Source organism: Gorilla gorilla, chromosome 23 (assembly GCF_029281585.2).
Source record: "Gorilla gorilla gorilla isolate KB3781 chromosome 23, NHGRI_mGorGor1-v2.1_pri, whole genome shotgun sequence".
In the NCBI taxonomy this organism is placed as follows: Eukaryota; Metazoa; Chordata; class Mammalia; order Primates; family Hominidae; genus Gorilla; species Gorilla gorilla.
In genome coordinates, this window is record NC_086018.1 from 36788439 (window position 1) to 36808999 (window position 20561).

A 20561-nucleotide genomic window follows, 5' to 3' on the forward strand; every position below is an offset into this window, starting at 1 on the left:
AAACATCTTTACTGTAGCTTAGTCCAGCTGCCAAGCGTATCTCAGTGTCTGTGTGGCCCCATCCAGCTGCACTTGGCCCCCAACCTCAGTGACCTAATGGTGAGAGGGGCCATGTCCAGTAGGGCTATGCCTGGGCCAGGGGCTTCCAGCAGCCTCACAGGTTAACCAGAAACATCTCTAGGTGCCTGAGCCTGAGGATACTGATCACACCTTCCCCTAACATCAAGAGACTGTAGAATGAAGTCAGTTTTTGGTAATTTTAATTGTAAAAACCAAGACATTTATATAAATAAGACTGCTGTGTAAAATACGATTCACCCTTCTACTAAAACCCTTCTCCCACACTCAAAAAGAACATAGAAAACCCAGCAGAGAGCAGTACAAATCAGCATGCGGTCCCTGATGCGAAGTCGCGGGCAGGCCAGGGTTCCCTGCGGAAGCAGCCTCGTGGTGAGAGCACTCCTGCCCAGGTGTCCCACCAGAGGCTCGGTGACCCCTCGAGAAACTGCCAGGTAGCAGCTCCCACACACCAGCCCCTGGCTCTCAACTGTACAGGTCGAGGAGGGGACGGGAAAGGCTGCTTGGTCCCTACCAAGGCTGGGGGCTGGGGGAGCTGCTGGCCCAGTAAGATGCAGTGGTCTGTTCAGCCTGGGGTCAAGTTGGGGGAAGGGGTTTCTGAGGGGTCAGCACCTCCCCAGAGGACAAGGAGAGAAGCTGCCTGTGTCCCTTGAAAGAATCATCTCCTTCTTGGGGCCATTTTCATATGACCACTAATGACAAGGATGGCCGACACTTCCCGGCAGTACTGGGGATGGCAGGGCAGTGGGGCTCCCAGGATGCAAGGGGAAGGCAGCCCTGGAGAAAGGGGGACTGGCGTGTTCCTGTGCGGAAGATCTCATCTCCCACCTCCTCTACCCTGTCACACCGCCCCACCCCACGTCTCCCACACAGACCCATGCCTGCTGCCCCGTCCACACCCTGAGACTCCGAGGGAGACGGTTGAGAGCCTGGGGATGGAGATGTCAAGTTCACACACTGGGCATGGCTCAGGAAACTGGTACACAAAGACAAAAAGAAAAGACCCCAACTCTCCTTGGAAAAACCAGGACCTGCCTAGGGCTGCTCCCCACCCCAGATGAGTGGCAGAAAAAGGCCCTGCAGGGGACGGGGCAGGGGACAGAGTGTCAGGAGCACTTCCAGACGCACACAGCCAGGGTGCCCCCGAAGTACAGGTAGAGGAGGTTCTTCACCTCGTGGGTGATCTCAAACCCAAAGCCCTCGCCGATCACCACGTGCCAGGAGGAGCCGAACTTCTTGTCCATTGTCTCTTTGATCATCTTGGCGGCACTCTGGAAGGAAGAGGGCGCTTATCAAGGGGGCGCAGGGCAGGTGGGGGCAGGAGTCAGGTCCTTCTCCAGGAAGGAGAAGGCTGGCACTGAGGTCTTGGCAAGAGAAAGGCCTGCTGTCCTATTTCTGTTGTCCTCCTGCTTCAAAAAGGGTTTCCACGCAGGCCACCTCCTGCCAGGTCTATTACACAGGCACAGAAAACTAGACATTACTCAGCAGTCAAGAAGAAACTGGCTGAGGCGGGAAGGCAAGCATCAGGTCTGGAGATAGCCTGGGGCTGTGTCCTGGCTCTGCACTTAGTGCGGGCTTCCTGGGCCAGTGCCACCTCCCTCAGATGTAACCTGGACAAGCGGGGCACCAGGCAGTCTCAGGACCAACTGGATGGAGAGACCTGGCACCCTGCAGACTGCGAGGTACCTGATGTGTTCAGTGGGCTCTGGGGAGGCGCCGACTACTCCCCTAGTCATGGCCACAGTCAACTTCTTCCTGTGCCTGCTCTTTCAAGACGCGCCCCCTGTGTGAGGAGGTCTAGAGGGGCAGGGACCCCCGCTCGGCAGGACGAGTCCAGGCGCAGGCACCTGAGGTACACCAACAGCGCCTCCCACTATGCCAGGCGCCATGCTGGGCACTCTGTCCCCATCGTCTCAGTAAATACATCCTCACAACTGGCCCAGTGAGGAGGCACCATCGCCACCCTCCATTTAAGGACTAGGAAACTGCGCTCAGAGTTGAGAAATGGCTCATTCAAGGGTACAGCTGGGAAGGGCTGAAGCCAGGATCTGAACCTGGGCCTGGCCGACCCAAAGCCTGGGCTCCCACTGGCCAGTGTCTTGCCTCCCCACCGGCTGCCGCAACACCGACTTCTCGCTCTCCCCACCAGATTGATGAATGGCCTTCCTGCGTTGACGCCTGCTGGCCGTGTCCCCAACACCTAGAACAGCGCCTGTTCAACACCTTTTTGAATGGATGAGTGAATACATGAATGGATGCCTGGGCAGGCCTCTGTTCACCACTGGGATGGAACCACGGGGAAAGGCGCCCTATTTAGCAGCCCACCTGAGGCAGGGAACATGGGCAGGGGCGTCATGGAGACCCCGTGGCTTTGCTCCTCTAGGGCTGGGTGTGACCGTCAGTGCCTGGAGTCAGCGCCAGCCTCTCACTCACTGACTTTCCCCAGACTGAATGCTTCCAAGGAAGGCTCTGGCCTCATCCTAGCAGTACTGTCTGGAGCCAACTGCAGGGAACAGGGGCCACTCTATTCACCCACAGGGGCCATCAAAAGCACGAGGGGCTGCCTGCACTGCTGGCAATACCTCGTTGTTGTTGGAGAATTTCTCACAGGCTGTGACACATAGCTCCATGGTCTCCACGCGCATCTCCTCTGGCATGTCCGAGTGCTAGAGACAGGGCAGGGGTGACAAACAAGAGACAGGCTTAGCCCATGACCTGGCCTTCCTGGCTGGCCTCTCTGTCCCAAGCTTAAGGCATGGACAGCAGGTAGCCTCCCTGGCCCAGCCCTGGGCAGGTGACCCATCTCCTGACTGAGGGCCTGCAGCTGGGGCAAAGGCGTGGCATGGAGCTGAGCCTCGTGGGCTCTCAAGCCCAGGCTCTCTGCAAGGGCGCAAAGCCAGCACCAGGTTCCAGCCAACAGACATGGGAAGAAGGCCGGCTGAGGGCGGAGGGAATGCTGGCTATGGAAGTGTGTTCCGAGAGAATCTCACCCCAGAGGCCCGAAGAGGCCGCTGGGCGCTCTCTGGGGCCCCTGGTTTTCCTCCGGCCTTTCCCTCTGCTCCTTCTCCATTGATCTGCTGGATTTCCTTCCTCCTCCCAGCTCCTGGAGGGCCCTGGGCCCCACCTCCACTCTCCCATCTCCAGCGACTCCATCTCTGGGGTCTTGTGTGTTCCGCGCCTGTCTGTCTCCTCTCTGTGGGAGGGCTCCCACACTTCTACCCCCAGCTCTAGCCTCTTCTTTGGGCTCCTGACTACTCTGTCAAACTGGCCACTTGACAACCTCACTTAGATGTCTAAAAATAACTTGATTCCCACAAACCCATCTTCTTCCATCTCCTTTTCCTGGTAATTGATACCATTTTTTCTCCCAATACTCAGGAAAAGACAGACTCTAGCAGCCACCCTGGACTCTCTTGCTCCCATACCCAGTCTCCAATTTGGCAGCAGGTCCTTTGGCCTCTGCACTCACGGAACACCCTAAACCCGACCGCATCTCGCACTTTACTCCGTGAGCCGCACTCAGCCACCCTCATCGCTCTGGGCCTCCGCAGTGGCCTCCCCGCTGGTCTCCCCACTTCTGCTCTGTTATCCCCAAATCCATTCTGCTCACAACAGCTGGAGCGAGCTTTTGAAAACCAAACAGATCTCATCACTCCCCTGCTTAAAACCCTTCAGTGTTCCCCCTTCGATTCAGGACAGAACCCACAGTTCTCACCACATTCTTCACTGTGGCTGGCCAGGCCTGTAGGGTCTGGCCCCACTGGTGCTGTTATGTCCTGCCACCCTTCTCAGCACTCCATTCCAGCCATGCTGGCCTTCTCTCTGTGCCTCCAAAATGCCAAGTTCATTCCCATCCCAGGCTTCCCGTGCCTCTGTTTCCCTGGCTTGGCATGTTCTTCCCCAGGTCTTTGTGAGGTTTGCTCTCTGTCTTCAGGTCTCTGATCTGCAAAACCTCTCCAGAAGCTAACCTCTGCTCTCCAGCTCCTTCCACCTGCTTCATTTTTCAGTATATACTTACTGCCTACAATCATGTTCTTAAAACATGTATTTCATGTGGGCCAGGCCTTCGCCTGTCTCGTTTACCATCCCCACAGTGCCTAGAACAGTGCCCGGCATACAGTAGGTGGCCCAATACTTGGTGAATGAAGGAATGAATGAAACAATGAATCACTGTCAACTCCAAGATGTCTAGGTCTGAGCCAGCAGAGCCCTTCTTAACTTCCTCCCATTGCCATCCTGCAAGGGACAAGCTCCACCCACCTCTCTCCAGGCTGTGTGGGCCCTGCCGGCAGTCCTGCCTCCCTCCCCTGGGGCTTACCCTGACCAGAGGGAAGGTCTGCAGTCGCTTATAATCAGCCTCATCTTTCTTCCCTTCTGTTTCTCCCATGATCCTTCCACTGTGACCACTGGAGGAGAGTGGGGCTCTCAGGAGGTGCTGGGACTGGCAGTTAAGACACACCCAGGAGATTCAGGAAGCAGGCCCTGCCAACTCGGTGGGAGCAGAAAATGTCTTTCCCCGGGGGGTGCTGCAGAAAACAGGAGAAACCAGAAGAAAAGAGCTGGCTTCAAAACCATACATCGCAAATTAGAAATGTCTCAGTAACAATCTGACACCTCCCCATCTTAACTCCTCCGCACCCTTTTCCAAATGGCCAGCAAGTCTGCAGACGGGAGGATGAGTCAACACGAGATGCTGGGACCTGGTTAAGAACACACTGGTACGATGCCGCAAGCCCACACTGTCATTATCAAGACAAATACTGACTGTGGGCCAGGCCTGCGGGATGGAGGCTTGAGCTGGCAGTGAGCAAATGCAGTTTCCCCGCGTACCCACTACATACACGGGCCTTCCCTCCCACTACATACACGGGCCTTCCCTCCCACTACATACACGGGCCTTCCCTCCCACTACATACACGGGCTTTCCCTCCGGCTACACACACAGGCCTTCCTTCCCAGAAGCTGTGCTTAGGAAGGGAAATGTTCAGGTCACCACTGACAGTCTGGGCTTATTGGCAAGCAAGGGGGCCCCTCTGCAGGCCCTGATCTTCAGGGGAATGGGCACAGTGCAGCTCTGTGCCCTCCCTGGCACACCAGGCTCCCTGGTTGTTCTTTCCTACTCCTTCTTGGACCACTGGGTCCTGTCCTGCTGGCCCAGCAGCTGGGAGGCTTGGGTGCTGCTGCTGGTTCAGTCACTCACCAGCAGTATGGCCCTGGGCCCCAGACTCCTCACCAGTAACGTGGGTACAGTGACATCCATCTCATGCGGCCGTTATGAGAATTCAAAGAAACAGTGCCTGTAAAGCTAAGACAGTGCCAAGCACACGGCAGGCACTCAGTACACGGCTGTTCCCTAACCGACGGGGCGTCTACTAAAGAGACGGGCCCGGACCCGAGATGACTGGCAGCACTCCTGCCAATCCAGGCATTTCTCTTTCATCTTCAACCCAATTTATCTCATAATTCAAAGTTGTTGTTGTTTTTTTTAATCTCAGAAGTACTGACATAAGCGGATACAAATCACCACGTTGTTAAGCCCTTTTTAATGATTTATATTAGACAAATACAGCAAAATAATGTTATTCCAGCATTTCTCACATTTCCAAATAAATTTCCTTTCACTGCACAGTCATGGAACACAAAGGTGCTGAGCACGGTAACTAACAGGCAGGTAATGACATGTGACGGCTTTCAGTTTCCTGCCTGTTGGTGTTTCACATGCATTTACACACCTTGTCATCGCAACAACCCCAGGAGTTCGGTTCTGTAGGGACAGAGGCATGAAGCTGGTCAGTCGCTGGCCTGAGGTCACTCAGCTCGTTAGCGACACAGCTAGGGTGTGAATCCAGGCCCGGCTGTCGGCGTGGGTACTCCTAACCCCTTGTTCATACGCCTCCTCATGGGCACACAGGAGGCACTCACAAGCATACATCAACTGCCCACTGGGACAGCTCCTATCATCCTAGAAGGGAGACGAATCAAATATTTGCTCTTTCCCTTTGCTGTCTCTTTCACTTTTTTTTTTTTTTTTTTTGAGACGGAGTCTCACTCTGTCTCCCAGGCTGGAGTGCAGTGGCACGATGTCAGCTCACTGCAAGCTCCACCTCCCAGGTTCATGCCATTCTCCTGCCTCAGCCTCCCGAGTAGCTGGGACTACAGGCGCCCGCTACCACGCCCGGCTAATTTTTTTCTGTATTTTTAGTAGAGATGGGGTTTCACCGTGTTAGCCAGGATGGTCTCGATCTCCTGACCTCGTGATCCGCCCGCCTCAGCCTCCGAAAGTGCTGGGATTATAGGCGTGAGCTACCGCGCCCAGCCTGCTGGCTCTTTTTCTAATGTTAACTTGACCCTGGTTTGGCCCAGCCTTGAGCTTTCTGGGCACTCTTTCTGGGCTGTGCTCTCGATTTGATCCCCGCTCCAATGACTCGGTGCCACTCCATTTGGTCGGCTCCCTCGCATGAGGCTGGAAGCCTGGCACAGAACCCCCCCATCCCATGACATTGGTATTTTCTGATTTCCCAGTGGACAGATGGCTCCACTTATCTCATCAATTCTGGGCATTTGTACCACTCAGATGTTAGCAGTTTTTGTTTGTCTCTCTCTACAAGCTGGTGAATTACCAAGCACAATTTCATTGTACTTTCTGGTCAGGTTCCTTATTTCACAAAATTCAGGGAATCATTTTGTCTTTGCTCATGAATGTGAAGGCGTATTTCCAATTCCAAGCTGTCCTCCTAGCCTTACTGCTTCCTCCTCTACCTTTGTCCAGGTGTGACAGAGGTGGCGGCTACACTGATGATAGAAGGAAAAGGGCACACAGTTTGTTTATCTCTGAGAATTTCAAGGGGGAACAATGAAAAATATGGAAGCAGCTTCTTAGGCATCTTCCACTGAGATGTTTCCATTTGATTCAATTCATCCCGGAGGCTAAAAAGTGCTGGCATGTAGGAGCCAGGAGGGAACCAGGAGCCAGTTGTGGACATGCCACCCTCCAGGAGGTCAGGGTCTGTGACAGCTGCTGTAACATGCAGAATCCTGCTGAGATGTCCCATGACTTCAGAGGTATGACCAAGGCCCATTTCTCAGGAACAACGGGGAAAAGCCAGTGGGAGAGTGACCTGTGCAGCATCTTGCAGAGCTAAGAAGTGTGTGCGCCGCAAGCCGGAGTGTGCAGGCATGGACACCAGCTCTGCCAAAGACGAGCATTCTGCTCACTTCCTTTCTCTGCAGCCTTCAGCAAGTAATTTCACCTAAGCCTTGGTTTCCTTCTCTATGAAACGGGATACTAAATCCTATCTCTGCGTTCTCAGGAAGCTGTTGCAAGCCCCAGGTATGTGTATGTGAGCGATCTGAAACGTTAAAGCTCTCTGCGCTATTATCACACTGCTCTCTGCTACCAGCATTAATTAGCCAGGACTTGGTCACCATGATTCAGCCAAGTTTACTAAGGGCCCTGACTACAAAGAGCTTTTTCTAACCACTACACATACTTCTGGGGACCTAAAAGAGATGAGACAGAATAAAAAGGAATCGTTATAGATGATGTGTTTCCAAATACAGAAAGGCAGGAGAATTTTTTATGACGCTGTATCATTATAGTACAGCTAGAGTCATTCAGCCACAGTCCTAAAACTCTCCTCAAAGAATGTTACCAAAAATAGCAGAACCAGAGGTTCTAACAACCTTATCAATCTTCCATGCAGAGAAGCATGTGCCTGAACGCTTCGAGCCAGAAAGAGTCATGTCAGGTCTAAAAGAGCCTTTTAATAATATAATTGTGGCTGGGTGCAGTGGCTCACGCCTGTAATCCCAGCACTTAGGGAGGCCAAGGCGGGTGGATCACTTGAGGTCAGAAGTTCGAGACCAGCCTGGCCAACAGGGTAAAACCCTGTCTCTACTAAAAATATAAAAATTAGCCGGGTGTGGTGGTACATGCCTGTAATCCCAGCTACTGGGGAGGCTGAGGCAGGAGAATGGCTTGAACCCGGGAGACAGAGGTTGTGGTGAGCCAAGATCACACCATTGCACTCCAGCCTGGGCAAAGAAGCGAGACTCAGTCTCAAAACAAAACAAAACAAAAACAAAACTGTGCCCACCGCCAGGGTACTTGAATCTCCTGGGTACAGAAGCTCGACCCCAGCCCATCTGGCCCACAGTGGTGCAAAGCCAGGGGCAGCCTTATTCCCTCTCCCACTGCCCCTGCTCTCCTCCTCACTCAAGGGCCATCTGTGAGCTTTACATATCCTCACCCCCTCTGATGTGAGGCTCTTCCTAGGCAACAGCGGGCACAGACAAGGGCCCTTTATCTCATTGCCTGGTCAAGGCCAGTGTTCCTGGTCCTGCTATCCCTTGTTCTTTTGTGGCACTGACCTCAGTCACCATTCATTATTCTGTGTCTGAAGCGTCTGGGAAGAATCCTAAAGAGGGTTAGGGTGTGTGGGAGGGACTGGGAAAAATGAATGCGTTCTGGGAAATAAGGCCCAAAATATCTGCCAGCCCCCTGGGAGGGGGGCAGCCATTCAATGTCTGGAACATCCTCGGCCCTTAGATCACGGCTCGCCTCCCTGTACCACCCACCATGCACCTGAGAGATTGCAGGACACACCTGGAGCATGTCATGGTGGTTCTGAGTACAGACTCCACCGTCGGATCTGAATTCACATCTTGGTTCTGTTTCAGACAAGGGCTTACCTCCCTAAGCCTCAGTTTTCTTTTCTTTTCTTTTTTTTTTTTTTTTTGAGACAGTGTTTTGCTCTTGTTGCACAGGCTGGAGTGTAGTGACGCGATCTCGGTTCACTGCAACCTCCACCTCCCGGGTTCAAGCAATTCTTCTGACTCAGCCTCCCAAGTAGCTGGGATTACAGGTATGCGCCACCACGCCCGGCTAATTTTTGTATTTTTAGTAGAGATGGGGTTTCACCATGTTGGCCAGGCTGGTCTCGAACTCCTGACCTCAGGTGATCCACCTGCCTCAGCCTCCCAAAGCGCTAGGATTACAGGCGTGGGCCACCGCACCCGGCAGCCTCAGTTTTCTCATCTGGAAATTGGGGCTAAGGACTCAGCTCCTGTTACTGGTGCAGTAGGAAGGAAACTGTGATATCCTTCTTCATAGACCAACCTGCTACACATCTAAACGTGCAGCCAAACAAACCACTATCTCCCAAGTTCCCACTACGTGCAAACCACTGTGGTAGTAATGAAGGAGGAAAGAGTCACAAGGAAATTCTGTGAAACCTCTTGGGGCTGAGGTGGTAGTGGTGTGGCTATGGTGTGTCTTCACATCTACCATCTCATTTCATCCTCCTAACACCTGTGAGGGAAGGATCCAGCTCCCTATTCTCAGACAAGTCACTGGAGCTCAGAGAGGTTTTATGGGTGGCCTGAGGGTGCACCGCCAGCAATGGCAGAACCAGGATCGGAACCCCAATCCATTCTTCTGACTCGACCTTCTGTGCTTTCTCCTTTGGCACAAGCAAGTAGGACACAAGCCAGTAACACAGATGACTTCGATACTCAGCATCCACCCATCCAGCCTCTGTCCAGGCCTGCCTCTTGCTTCCCGCCACATCGGGGACACAGGCGGGCACTCCAGTCTTCCTTGGCCTTCTAGCAAACAAATGAAGAACAAAGCTGACAGGGGAGGAAAAAGGATCCTAAGGACTTGGGCATTCGTCCAAGACGCTCGTAGTGAGGTCAGGAAATGATGCAGAAGCCAGGCTCCCAGACCAGTTTAAAGTGTGGGCAGACGCAGGGCTGCCATTTTAAAATTCTGCTGCAAAAGGGCCTTAGAAGATACATCATCTACTACAAAAGAGGAAAATTTGGCAGAATAAAGATCAGCCCTCCTCAAGAAAAGTCAAACACACGAAGTTGTTTTTACGTGGTCCTTATTTTTTCTCATTTTGCTGCAGTCCAATGAAAACTTAATGTGCCGGGGACTGAGGGAGGAGTGGAGGGAAGGAGAGGAGGGAGGGAGAGAAGAGAGGCCTGTTGTCTGGATCTGCAATTCTCAACATTTCCTCATGTCCGACACCATGTGATAAGTGACACTGACTCACACATGCACCCTCAAGGACTTAGCCAGACTTGGATGAAATCCCAGACAGTTTTGTCAAGATACAAAGTATAAGGAAAGTCACAGCCATCACAGCTATTAGCTCCCGGAGAACAGCTGCTCGCCACACACAGCAGGGCAGGCTCCCGCCCCCCTCTCTCCCACTCAAGAGAACAGATTTGAATCTAAGGGAGTAAGAGTGACATTATCACAGAAATAAATTGGACTTAGCATGGATTTATTTTTTAGAAACTCATTCACAATTGCTAATTACCAGTGACATCTCACAACCGATCACGACTTAACTGTGCCCGTGAGTCCAGATTCCCTGGGGCTGAGGAACTTGATTTGGCTCTAGATGCCCCAGAGCACAAAGGCCAGTGTCTGGCACACGGCAGAAGCCCAGAAATTATCCAAATTGCAATTAACTTATATTTTATTTGCCCCCTGGGAGGGGAGAGGACCTATCACATCCATTCAGGACTATTTATTGAACACTGATCCTGAGCCAGGCACCAGAATGGGCGATCTACATACAGGATGTCCCTCCCCCAGTCACTCTGTCAGACAGGCACTACTAGCCCTACGTTACTGGTATAGCCACACAGACTGAAAAAAAGAGAGTTTCCACCCAGTTAATAAACAAAGGGGCTAGGATTTGATTGCAGGTATATATGACTTCAAAGATTATGCTTTTTCTTTTCTTTTTGAGACAGGGTCTCACTCTGTTGCCCAGGCTGGAGTGCGGTGGCATGATCACAGCTTACCGCAGCCTCAACTTCCCAGGCTCAGATGATCCTCCTGAGTAGCTCATGCTACCACACTCAGTGGTGGCACACTACAGGCTTGTGCCACCATACTCGGCTAATTTTTGTATTTTTTGGAGAGACGGGGTTTTGCCATGTTGCCCAGGCTGGTCTCAAACACCTGAGCTCAAGCAATTTGCCCACCTCAGCCTCCCAAAGTGCTGGGATTATAAGCGTGAGTCACCATGCCTGGCCTGATTATGCTTTTTCAACTACTCGACTATAATCAACAGACAGTCCCTGCCTTTAAGGAGCTTACAATCTAATATGGAGACCAACAGGCATACACAAGGAACTAACTATGGTTCCTGGCAGCCTGGCAGAAAGTAGTGCCACAAGACGGGCATACTTGCAGTGGTGAGGAGGGTGAGATAAGACAGCAAAAGCAGCTTGCTGGCAGGGGCAGCATTTGAGTCAGGCCTGGAAAGGTGAGGAAGAATTGCAACAGGTGGGCGAGGTGAGGAAGACCTTCCAGGCGGATGAACACAACAGTGCCAAGGCAGAAAGTACAAAGCATCTTCTGGGAAAGTCTAACAGTCCAATTTGGCTAGAAGATAGAATTTGGCAAAGAAGGGAGAAATAAATCTGGGAAAAAAGGCTGGGGTTGGGCTGTGGACGTGTAGATGGGTCCTGAAACCCATGCTTACATATTTTTGTAGACATGCGGTCTCTATGTTGCCCAGGCTGGTCTTGAACTCCTGGACTCAAGTGATGCTCCCACTTCAGCCTCTCAAAGTGTTGGGATTACAAGTGTGAGCCACCATGCCTGGCAAGATGTGTGGATCTTTTTCATAGTGAATGGGAAGCCCTTTGGAGGTCTATGGGTGGCTGGTGACGTGGGTGGGCTGGGTTGACAGGAGCAGAGACTGGAGGTAGGAGCAGTCGCTAGGAAGCTGCAGTAATGGTCCAGGGGTATTAATGTCACAGGCATGAAAGACTTGAAGGAGAGTGGTGGCTTCAGGAATGGAGACGATGTGAGCTCTGCATGCAGGCAGAATCAAAACAACCTGACAACTGCCCAAGCGGAATGAGAATGGTGGAGTGAGGAATGGTGCCCAGGAGGATGGTGATGCCACTGATGGGGAGAGGGGAAACCAGGTGGCACAGCTGGGTAGAGAAGCAGGTCAGTTTCATTTCAGAGCTGCAAAGTTTAAGTTGCTGGTAAGATACACAGATGGAGGTATCTAGTCAGGAGAAAGAAATCACCAAGTCATGGGCTATCGGGGCAGAAGGGAAGCCATCAAGTCCAACTATCACATCAACACAGTCATGCGTTGCTTAATGACAGGGGCATGTTCTGAGAACCGTTAGGCGATTTTGTTGTGTGAATGTCATAGAGTGTACTTACACAAACCTACAGACCTAGGCTATACGGTACGGCCTATTTCTCCAAGGCTACAAACTTGTATAGCATGTTACTGTACTAAATACTGTAGGCAACTGTAATGCAATGGTGTTTGTGTATCTAAAAATAGGAAAAGTACAGTAGGCTGGGCGCGGTGGCTCACGCTTGTAATCCCAGCACTTTGGGAGGCTGAGGTAGGTGGATCACTTGAAGTCAGGAGTTCGAGACCAGCCTGGCCAACATGGCAAAACCTCGTCTCTACTAAAAATACAAAACTTAGCTGGTGTTGTGGCGCGCGCCTGTAATCCCAGCTACTCAGGAGGCTGAAGCAGGAGAATCTCTTGAACCTGGGAGGCGGAGGTTCCAGTGAGCAGAAATCACACCACTGCACTCCAGCCTGGGCAGCAGAGCGAGTCTCCACCTCTAGAAAAAAAAAAAAAAAAGGACAGTAAAAATATGCTATAAAAGATAAAAAATCATACACCTATATAGGTCACTTCCCATGAATGAAGCGTGCAGGACAGGAAGTTGCTCTGGGAGAATCAGTGAATGAGTGGTGAAGGCCCAGGACATTACTGGACACTACTATAACTTTATTGTACTTTTTAATTTTTATTTTATTTTATTTTTTGAGTGAATCTCGCTCTTGTTCCCCAGGCTGGAGTGCAAAGGCGTGATCTCGGCTCACTGCAACCTCCGCCTCCCAGGTTCAAGCGATTCTCCTGCCTCAGCCTCCTGAGTAGCTGGGATTACAGGCACGTGCCACCAAGCCGGGCTTATTTTTGTATTTTTTTATTTTGTATTTTTAGTATTTTGTATTTTGTATTTTTAGTAGAGATGGGGTTTCTCCATGTTGATCAGGCTGGTCTCAAACTCCTGACCTCAGGTGATCTGCCCGCCTCAGCCTCCCAAAGTGCTGGGATTACAGGCGTGAGCCACTGCGCCCGGCCTATTTATTTTTATTTTTTAGATGAAGTCTCACTCTGTTGCCCAGGCTGGAGTGCAGTAGTGTGATCTCGGCTCAATGCAACATCCGCCATCCGGGTTCAAATGATTCTCCTGCCTCAGCCTCCCAAGTAGCTGGGATTACAGGCGCCTGCCACCATGCCTGGCTAATTTTTGTGTGTGTGTTTGTTTTTGTTTTTTTTTTTTTTTTGAGTACAGATGGGGTTTCACCATGTTGGGCAGGCTGGTCTCCATCACCTGACCTCAAGTGATCCCTCTGCCTTGGCCTCCCAAAGTGCTGGCATTACAGGTGTGAGCCACCATGCCTGGCCACTACTGTAACTTTATTTATAAACACCGTAAAAAATTTACGTAAATTTAGGCTGCACTAAATTTATAGAAAATATTTTTCTTTCTTCCATAATAAGTTAACCTTAGCTTACTGTAACTTTTTTACTTTGTAAAAGTTTTGATTTTGTTAACTTTTTGACTCTTTCGTAGTAACACTTAGCTTAAAACACACATTGTACAGCTATACAAAAATATTTTCTTTCTTTATATCTTTATTCTATAAGCTTTTTTCTACTTATAAATTTTCTATTTCTTTTTTACTTTTTTTTTTTTTTTGAGACAAAGTTTCGCTCTTGTTGCCCAGGCTTGAGTGCAATGGCGCTATCTCGGCGCACTGAAACCTCCACCTCCCGGGTTCACGCCATTCTCCTGTCTCAGCCTCCTGAGTAGCTGGGATTACAGGTGCCCGCTACCACGTCTGGCTAATTTTTTGTATTTTTAGCAGGGACAGGTTTTACCATGTTGGCCAGGCTAGTCTCAAACTCTTGACCTCAGGTGATCTGCCTGTGTCGGCCTCCCGAAGTGCTGGGATTATAGGAGTGTGTCACCGCGCCTGGCCTTTTTTTATTTTTTATTTTTAACATTTATAACTTTTTTGTTAAAACTCAGACAGAGATACACTAGCCTAAGCCTACACAGGGTCAGGATCCTTAGTGTCACTATCTTCCACTACCACATCTTGTCCCGCTGGACGGTCTTCAGGGCAATAACACGCATGGAGCTGTCATCTCCTATGATAACAACGCCTTCTGCTTGAATACCTCCTGAAGGACCTATCTAAGACTGTTTACGGTTAAATTTTATTTTCTTATAAGTAGGAGGAGTGTACACTGTAAAATAACAATAAAAGTGTAGGATAGTAAACACATAAACAAGTAACAGTCATTTATTACCATTATCAAGTATTACGTCCTGTACACAATTGTATGTGCTATATTTTATGACTGGCAGCACTGTAGGTTTGCTTACAGCAGCATCACCACACACGTGAATCATGCATTTTGCTTTGACATTACGATAGCTATGTAACTAGGTGATAGAAATTTGTCAGCTCCATTATAACCTTAGGGCACCACCGTGGTATCTGTGGTCTTTCTTGACCAAAAAGTTGTTATATGGTACATGACTGTATTTCAATTTCCATCTGTCCCACTCCCCACCCCTAAGTAACCCTAACCATGGAAGCCCAGGAGGAAGATCAGAGAGGGTCAACTGGAGAAATGACAGTTCATGCTGACCGGGTTGATAACATTTCCCAGAGGGAAAATGTGGTGAAGAGACAAAGGAAGGAAACTAACAAATATTGAATCTATACTGGACTGGACTCTGTACTTCATATTAGCCTCAGAATTACCAAATGAGATGCACCGTCGCATACTGATTTTACATATGCACTGATTAAAAGCGCAGGGAGGGTAGGTCTTGAGACTGGGAATCCAAATTAGGTTTGCCAAGTTATTTTCGCAATACTCGATACCTCCCATTGGGGAGCACATCCTCTCGGAAGCCTAAAGTTGGGTCAAAGAACAACGACATCCTAGAACGTCAGAGTGGAAGAGGCCTTAGAGATCACTCAACTCAACTTCTCGTTTACAGATGGGGAAACTGAGGCCGAAACAGGGGAAATGACCAGCCCAGAATCCCAGTAAGTCGCCAACTCTCCAAGCCAAGAGCGGTCTGACCTAGTTGATGGCGACCCCGCGGGAGAGGGAATTACTCCGCGAAAGGTCGGGGGATCAAGGTGCTGGGGGAAGTCGGCTAAAGGAGGACGCGGGACCACGAAGCTGGGCAGGCCCTGGGTGGGTGGGAAAGAGCAGCCGGCAGAGTCGCGATGGCAAACCTGTCACGACAGAGCTCGCAGGTCCCGAAGTGGGGGTGAGGGTGGGGGCTGAGGATGGGAAGACCTGGGGCAGGGGAACAGCAGGCAGGAGACTGAGGTGGGGCCACGGCGGCGGGCGAGGCCTCTTCCGCCCTGCGTTGCCTCCCGCCCTCCCTCCGGGCCGGCCCTCCCCGCCTGGCTGCCCGCCGCGCCCCGGGGCCTCACCTGCTCCTGCGGGGGCCGGAGCCGGGGCCGCAGCCAGCGAACCCCCGCCAGGGTTGTCAAGGAGCGAAACAAGAGTGTCTTAGCAACCAGCAAGGAAGTCCTGCCCCCTCACCGGACGTTGACGGGAATTTCACTTATTATTGGTGGATAAAAGTATCAATCAGAGTGAAAGGCCCTTACAAGTCAGGCGTTTGCAAGGACAGGGGCGTGGTTTAGAGGCCAGGGAGGCGGGACTTCACTTATAGTTGTCTTAAGCGTGCCCGAGGAGCAGGGGACACATTGAAGTTCTTTTTCTAGGGAAACAAACTTTGAAAAGCAGTATTGCCTTGGGAGGTTCTTATAGTCACTTGAAATAACAAATGCAACTTGTTGGTGTCGTGACACTTAGCCACCACTTTATTGGGATCTGAAAAGCCTAATAATAACTAGCATTTTTGTAGGGCTGTACAATTAATATCTCACTTGATTCTCATTACAGTACTTTTAGGTGATAATATTCGTCATCCCATCTGAACTAAAATTCAGAGAGGTTAAGTAACTTGGTAAAGGATGGAGGTAATCTCCCTGGAGAAGGAACCCAGGGGCTCCTTCCTCTGTGCCACACCCTTGTATGGTCACCTAGCTCTAGTCACTAGGAGACATTTGTACCACCTAATTTCAGACACAGTTGCCCAGAGCCTACCTTTTCTTCCCCTTGGGAGGGAAAATTAATCCAAAAGTACGGAGAAGGAAAAGGGGAACGGGGAAGAACTGGCAGATTCTATTGTTTGATTGGTAGATCAAAGGGTCAGCTGGGTACTTCGTAGTTTAAACCTTTATTATTGTGATGAGTACTTGGGGTGAAACCCCACTGCCACATTTACTGGCATTGAAGCTGTCTTTGCCAAAATTATAACTGAGGAAATTATGACAGTGAAAGAGATCAGACCTAACCCACTCCATCTTGCCTTTCTAGCCTTTAAGCTGTCTTTCTTCATTCCTAGGCATAGGCTGAACGAACCTTGGGAAGGAATTTAGTTTATAGTTTTACTCTGAAACAAAATTGACAATAGCCCTTTCCCAAAAAGGCTCCCTTCCTGCCTTGGGACCAGTCTGCCTTTGTAGAACTAACAAATTAGCTACAACATTAGAAATTATGGTTTAGGGGTCACACAGCAGCCTCTGGCTGCAAGAGTCTGAACCTTCCCAAATTGCTCCTGGGGATAACATCACTATTGTAAAACCTAAGATCAGTACTTGATATATTTTGCAGACCCTGTGCTCAGTGGATCAGCTGACACCACCCAGACCAGTAATTTGGCTCAAACAGTTCTGTGATCCCACCCAGGAACAGAAGACAGCAAGAAAACCTCACTTCGACCTCCTCAGTATTCCATCTTCGACTTAATCAATCAGCACTCCTTGCTTGCCAAGCCCCTACCCACAAAATTATCTTTAAAACCTCTGATCCCTGAATGCTTGGGTAGCATATTCAACTGCCTCCTAGCCATGTGCACCAGAATGTTCCACAAGCCCTTCAAACTCAGTGTGTCCCAAACTGAATTGATCATCTCCCTCCAATCTGCTCTTCCTGCATTCCCCATTCCAGTAAATGGCACCACCCCCAACACAGTTGCCTCCATCAGAAACCAGGGGGGAGTCCTTCACTCTTCCCACTACAACAGCCCACTTCCAATCACAAGCATGCCAATTTCGACTCCTCACTATTTCCTGATACAGCCTTTCTGGCCACGTTCATGGCACCCTCCATGTGCACAACACCACAATCCCATCTACATGGGTGCAGTCTCCTAGTGGGACTCCCTGGCTGCAGTCTTGCACCTCTCTAATTTATCCTCTGTACCATAGTCAACATGACCCTGCCGAAACCCAAATCTCACCGCTGCATTCCTCTGTTTGAGTAATTTGAGTAATAATAAAACTCCCCTCTCCCGCACAGCTGGCTCTGTTTGAATTACCTTTCTCCATTGCAATTCCCCTGTCTTGATACATCGGCTCTGTCTAGGCAGTGGGCAAGGTGAACCCATTGGGCAGCTACAGCATCTACTGGGAGCTCAGCCCTCGCCAGGTGCTAGTGATTCAGAGAGGAGTAAGATGAGGACCTTGATCCCATGGAAGGCACAGTCCAGTGAACAGACAGCCATGTGAAGAAATAGATATAGAAAAATTCATTCTACCGATGCTGTGGTAGAGGTGTGGGCAAGATTCTGGCTCTCTCCAAGGAGGGAGTAACTAACTCTCAGAGTGTGGTACTTGAGTTGGCCGAGTCCAGGATGACCCTGGGGGGCTAATTGAGGGTGGGACAGCATGTTTAACTGGGGAACTGTGGGTGGCTCCGTAAGGTCTGGGTGGAGGGTGAACGTAGGTGTAGGTGGGAGGTGATGGGGGTGAAGATGCTAACGGAAGTAGGGAAGTAGTCAGAAGGGTTTTGAATGCCAGGTTCAGGGACTTGAGTGCTCCCTGGGATGAGGTAAGAATAGGCACGGTAGCTGTTGGAGGGTTTCAAAACGTGGTCACATTTGTGTTGTGGAAAGATCACTCTGGTGGTGAAGATGGTGAGCTGGATTTCGAGTGGGTAGACAGGAGGCAGGCACAGTGGGTTTGGTTGTGAGAGTTGGCAGCTTGAAGGGTGCTAGGTCCTTGCTGGTTCTTAAGATGCCTCCCTGGTGCGTTCTGATGGTCCATGGAATGTCTGACTCAGCCTCCAGATTTCCTTAATCCTCTTTGCCAACTTTCTCTAGGAGACGGAAGGTAGCCTTTGAGGGGGAGGATGCTCTTGCCTACGCCTCTCATCCAAATTTCTCCCAAAAGGGGTCCACAGTTGCTGTCTTCTCTTTCTCACCTCCCATTCACTCTTCAGCCCACTGCAATCTGGCTTCCACTCCCACGACACCACTGAAATTTCCTCCTCCATGGTTACCAGTGACCTCCTGAAGAGCGGAATCCAATAGACCCTTCAGTCTTTAGCTTACTGGACCCAGCCCCACTTCTGGCGTGAGCCTGTTGACCATGCCCATCTAAATGAACTTCTTTACCCCATCGGTGGCACCTGGAGAACTCTTTACCGTATAGATTCTAGGGCCCTACTGCTCCAGGATGGTGAAAGGCAGGAATGTATATTTCTCATCAGCACCCATGGTGCACACTAGAGAATCACTGCTCTATCCCAACACCCAGGGAACCTCACTCTCCTGCATGTCCTCAAACCTCTCCTCCTTTTCGGCCTCCTTCTTGGACTCTTCTTTCTTTCTTTTTCTTTCTTTCTTTTTTTTTTTTGAGATGGAGTCTCACTCTGTCACCCAGGCTGGAGTGCAGGGGCACAATCTCACAATCTCGGTTCACTGAAAGCTCTGCCTCCTGGGCTCATGCCATTCTCCTATCTCAGCCTCCTGTAGCTGGGACTACAGGCGCCCACCACCACGCCCAGCTAATTTTTTTTCTTTTTTGTATTTTTAGTAGAGATGGGGTTTCACCGTGTTAGCCAGGATGGTCTTAATCTCCTGACCTCATGATCCGCCTGCCTTGGCCTCCCAAAGTGCTGGGATTACAGGCGTGAGCCACCGAGCCTGGCCTTGGACTTTTCTTTCTTTGCTCTCTGTGCCTATCTTGACCCCCTTTTCTTCTCACTAATGCTCTCAAAATTCTTTGTACCTGAGGTCACCTCCTCATCAGTAACAGTGTTCCCCTGAGTCACATTCCCTGGGGTATTTACTGGAATTGAGGGTAGGGTATGCACTTTTGGAAAAGCCTCCCTGGTGATCCTGAACACTGTCCCAGGGAGCTATGCCACCCCTTGCATATCTTGTTGAGGATTGCTACCTTAGGTACTTTCCCCTGGGGGTCTCCTCCGCTCCCAAGGTTTCCATCGTCAATGTCCTTCTAAATTCTGATGCCTCCTGTATTTCTTTTTCTATATTAGACCTCTCTCTGGAGCTCTGGACCCAAATATTCAACTGCCTCCTGGCCACGTCCACCAGAATGCTCCACAAGTCCTTCAAACTCAGTGTGTCCCAAACTGAATTGATCATCTCCCTCCAATCTGCTCTTCCTGCATTCCCCATCTCAGTAAATGGCGCTACCCCCTACCCCCCACCAGTTGCCTCCATCAGAAACCAGGGAGTCGTCCTTCACACTTCCCACTACCATCGCCCACTTCCAGTCAATCAAAAGCATGCCAATTTTGACTCCTAACTGTTTCCTGATACAGCCTTTCTGGTCATGTTCATGGTACCCTCCATGTGCACCACACCACAGTCCCATCTCCATGAATGCAACAATCTCCTAGTGGGACTCCCTGGCTGCAGTCTTGCCCCTCTCTAATTTATCCTCTGTACCACAGTCAACATGATCCTGCCAAAACCCAAATCTCACTGCCGCATTCCTCCGTCCGATAACTTCTTCTCTCCTTCCATGGCTTCCCATTGCCTAAGGGTGACATTCACCTGCCCTGTTCTGGCATTTAAGCCTCCCCATGGCGTGGCCCCGGGCTCCCCCATCTTCTTCTTGCTGCTCCATCCCCTGTGCTTTACGCCTCCACTACACCAACTCTCATGGCTCTCCACACACGCCAAGCTGTTTTTCACTTCCCTGCCTTTGTTCACAAATTCTGTCTGCCCACATCCTCCCTGTGCTCCTCCCTCCCTCCTTTTGGTTCTATGAGCCCATAAGGTTTTGGCCTAAGCTTGTATACTTTGGGATCTCATCTCTTGCAGTCAGAAGAGTCTTTTGTGTTCCTGTCTCATCTGGTGCATGTTCCTGTCACTGCCCTTTGTCACCATTTTGTACTTGAGTTTCATTCTCTGTCTCCCTTTGTGAGCTCCTGGAGAGCAAGGGCCTTGCCCTCTTCATCTTTGCATCCCATGTACCACACAGGACCTAATCAAGAGTTGGTGCCCAGTCAATGCTTCGTGAATAAGTGTGTGAATGAATGACTGAGGT

The 20561-nt window shown here is 50.5% G+C and overlaps 1 protein-coding gene across 6 annotated transcripts; it reads right to left on the minus strand.

The window, feature by feature from the left end:
* Window positions 1-243: 243 nt before the first annotated feature.
* Window positions 244-16248, minus strand: DNAL4 (dynein axonemal light chain 4). Of its 6 annotated transcripts, XM_063704939.1 has the most exons (6): window positions 15624-15733; window positions 12631-12706; window positions 5811-6040; window positions 4397-4604; window positions 2661-2744; window positions 244-1349 (listed from the first exon to the last, which is right to left on the minus strand). In XM_063704939.1, the coding sequence occupies exons 4-6, from the start codon at window positions 4463-4465 to the stop codon at window positions 1185-1187; spliced, it is 318 nt and encodes a 105-aa protein (XP_063561009.1). In that variant the 5' UTR covers window positions 4466-4604; window positions 5811-6040; window positions 12631-12706; window positions 15624-15733; the 3' UTR covers window positions 244-1184. The 6 variants fall into 6 exon arrangements, with proteins under 6 accessions (XP_063561009.1, XP_063561010.1, XP_055230635.1 ...); XM_063704940.1 differs by lacking the exon at window positions 5811-6040; XM_055374660.2 differs by lacking the exons at window positions 12631-12706; window positions 15624-15733 and adding an exon at window positions 8684-12414.
* Window positions 16249-20561: the final 4313 nt, after the last annotated feature.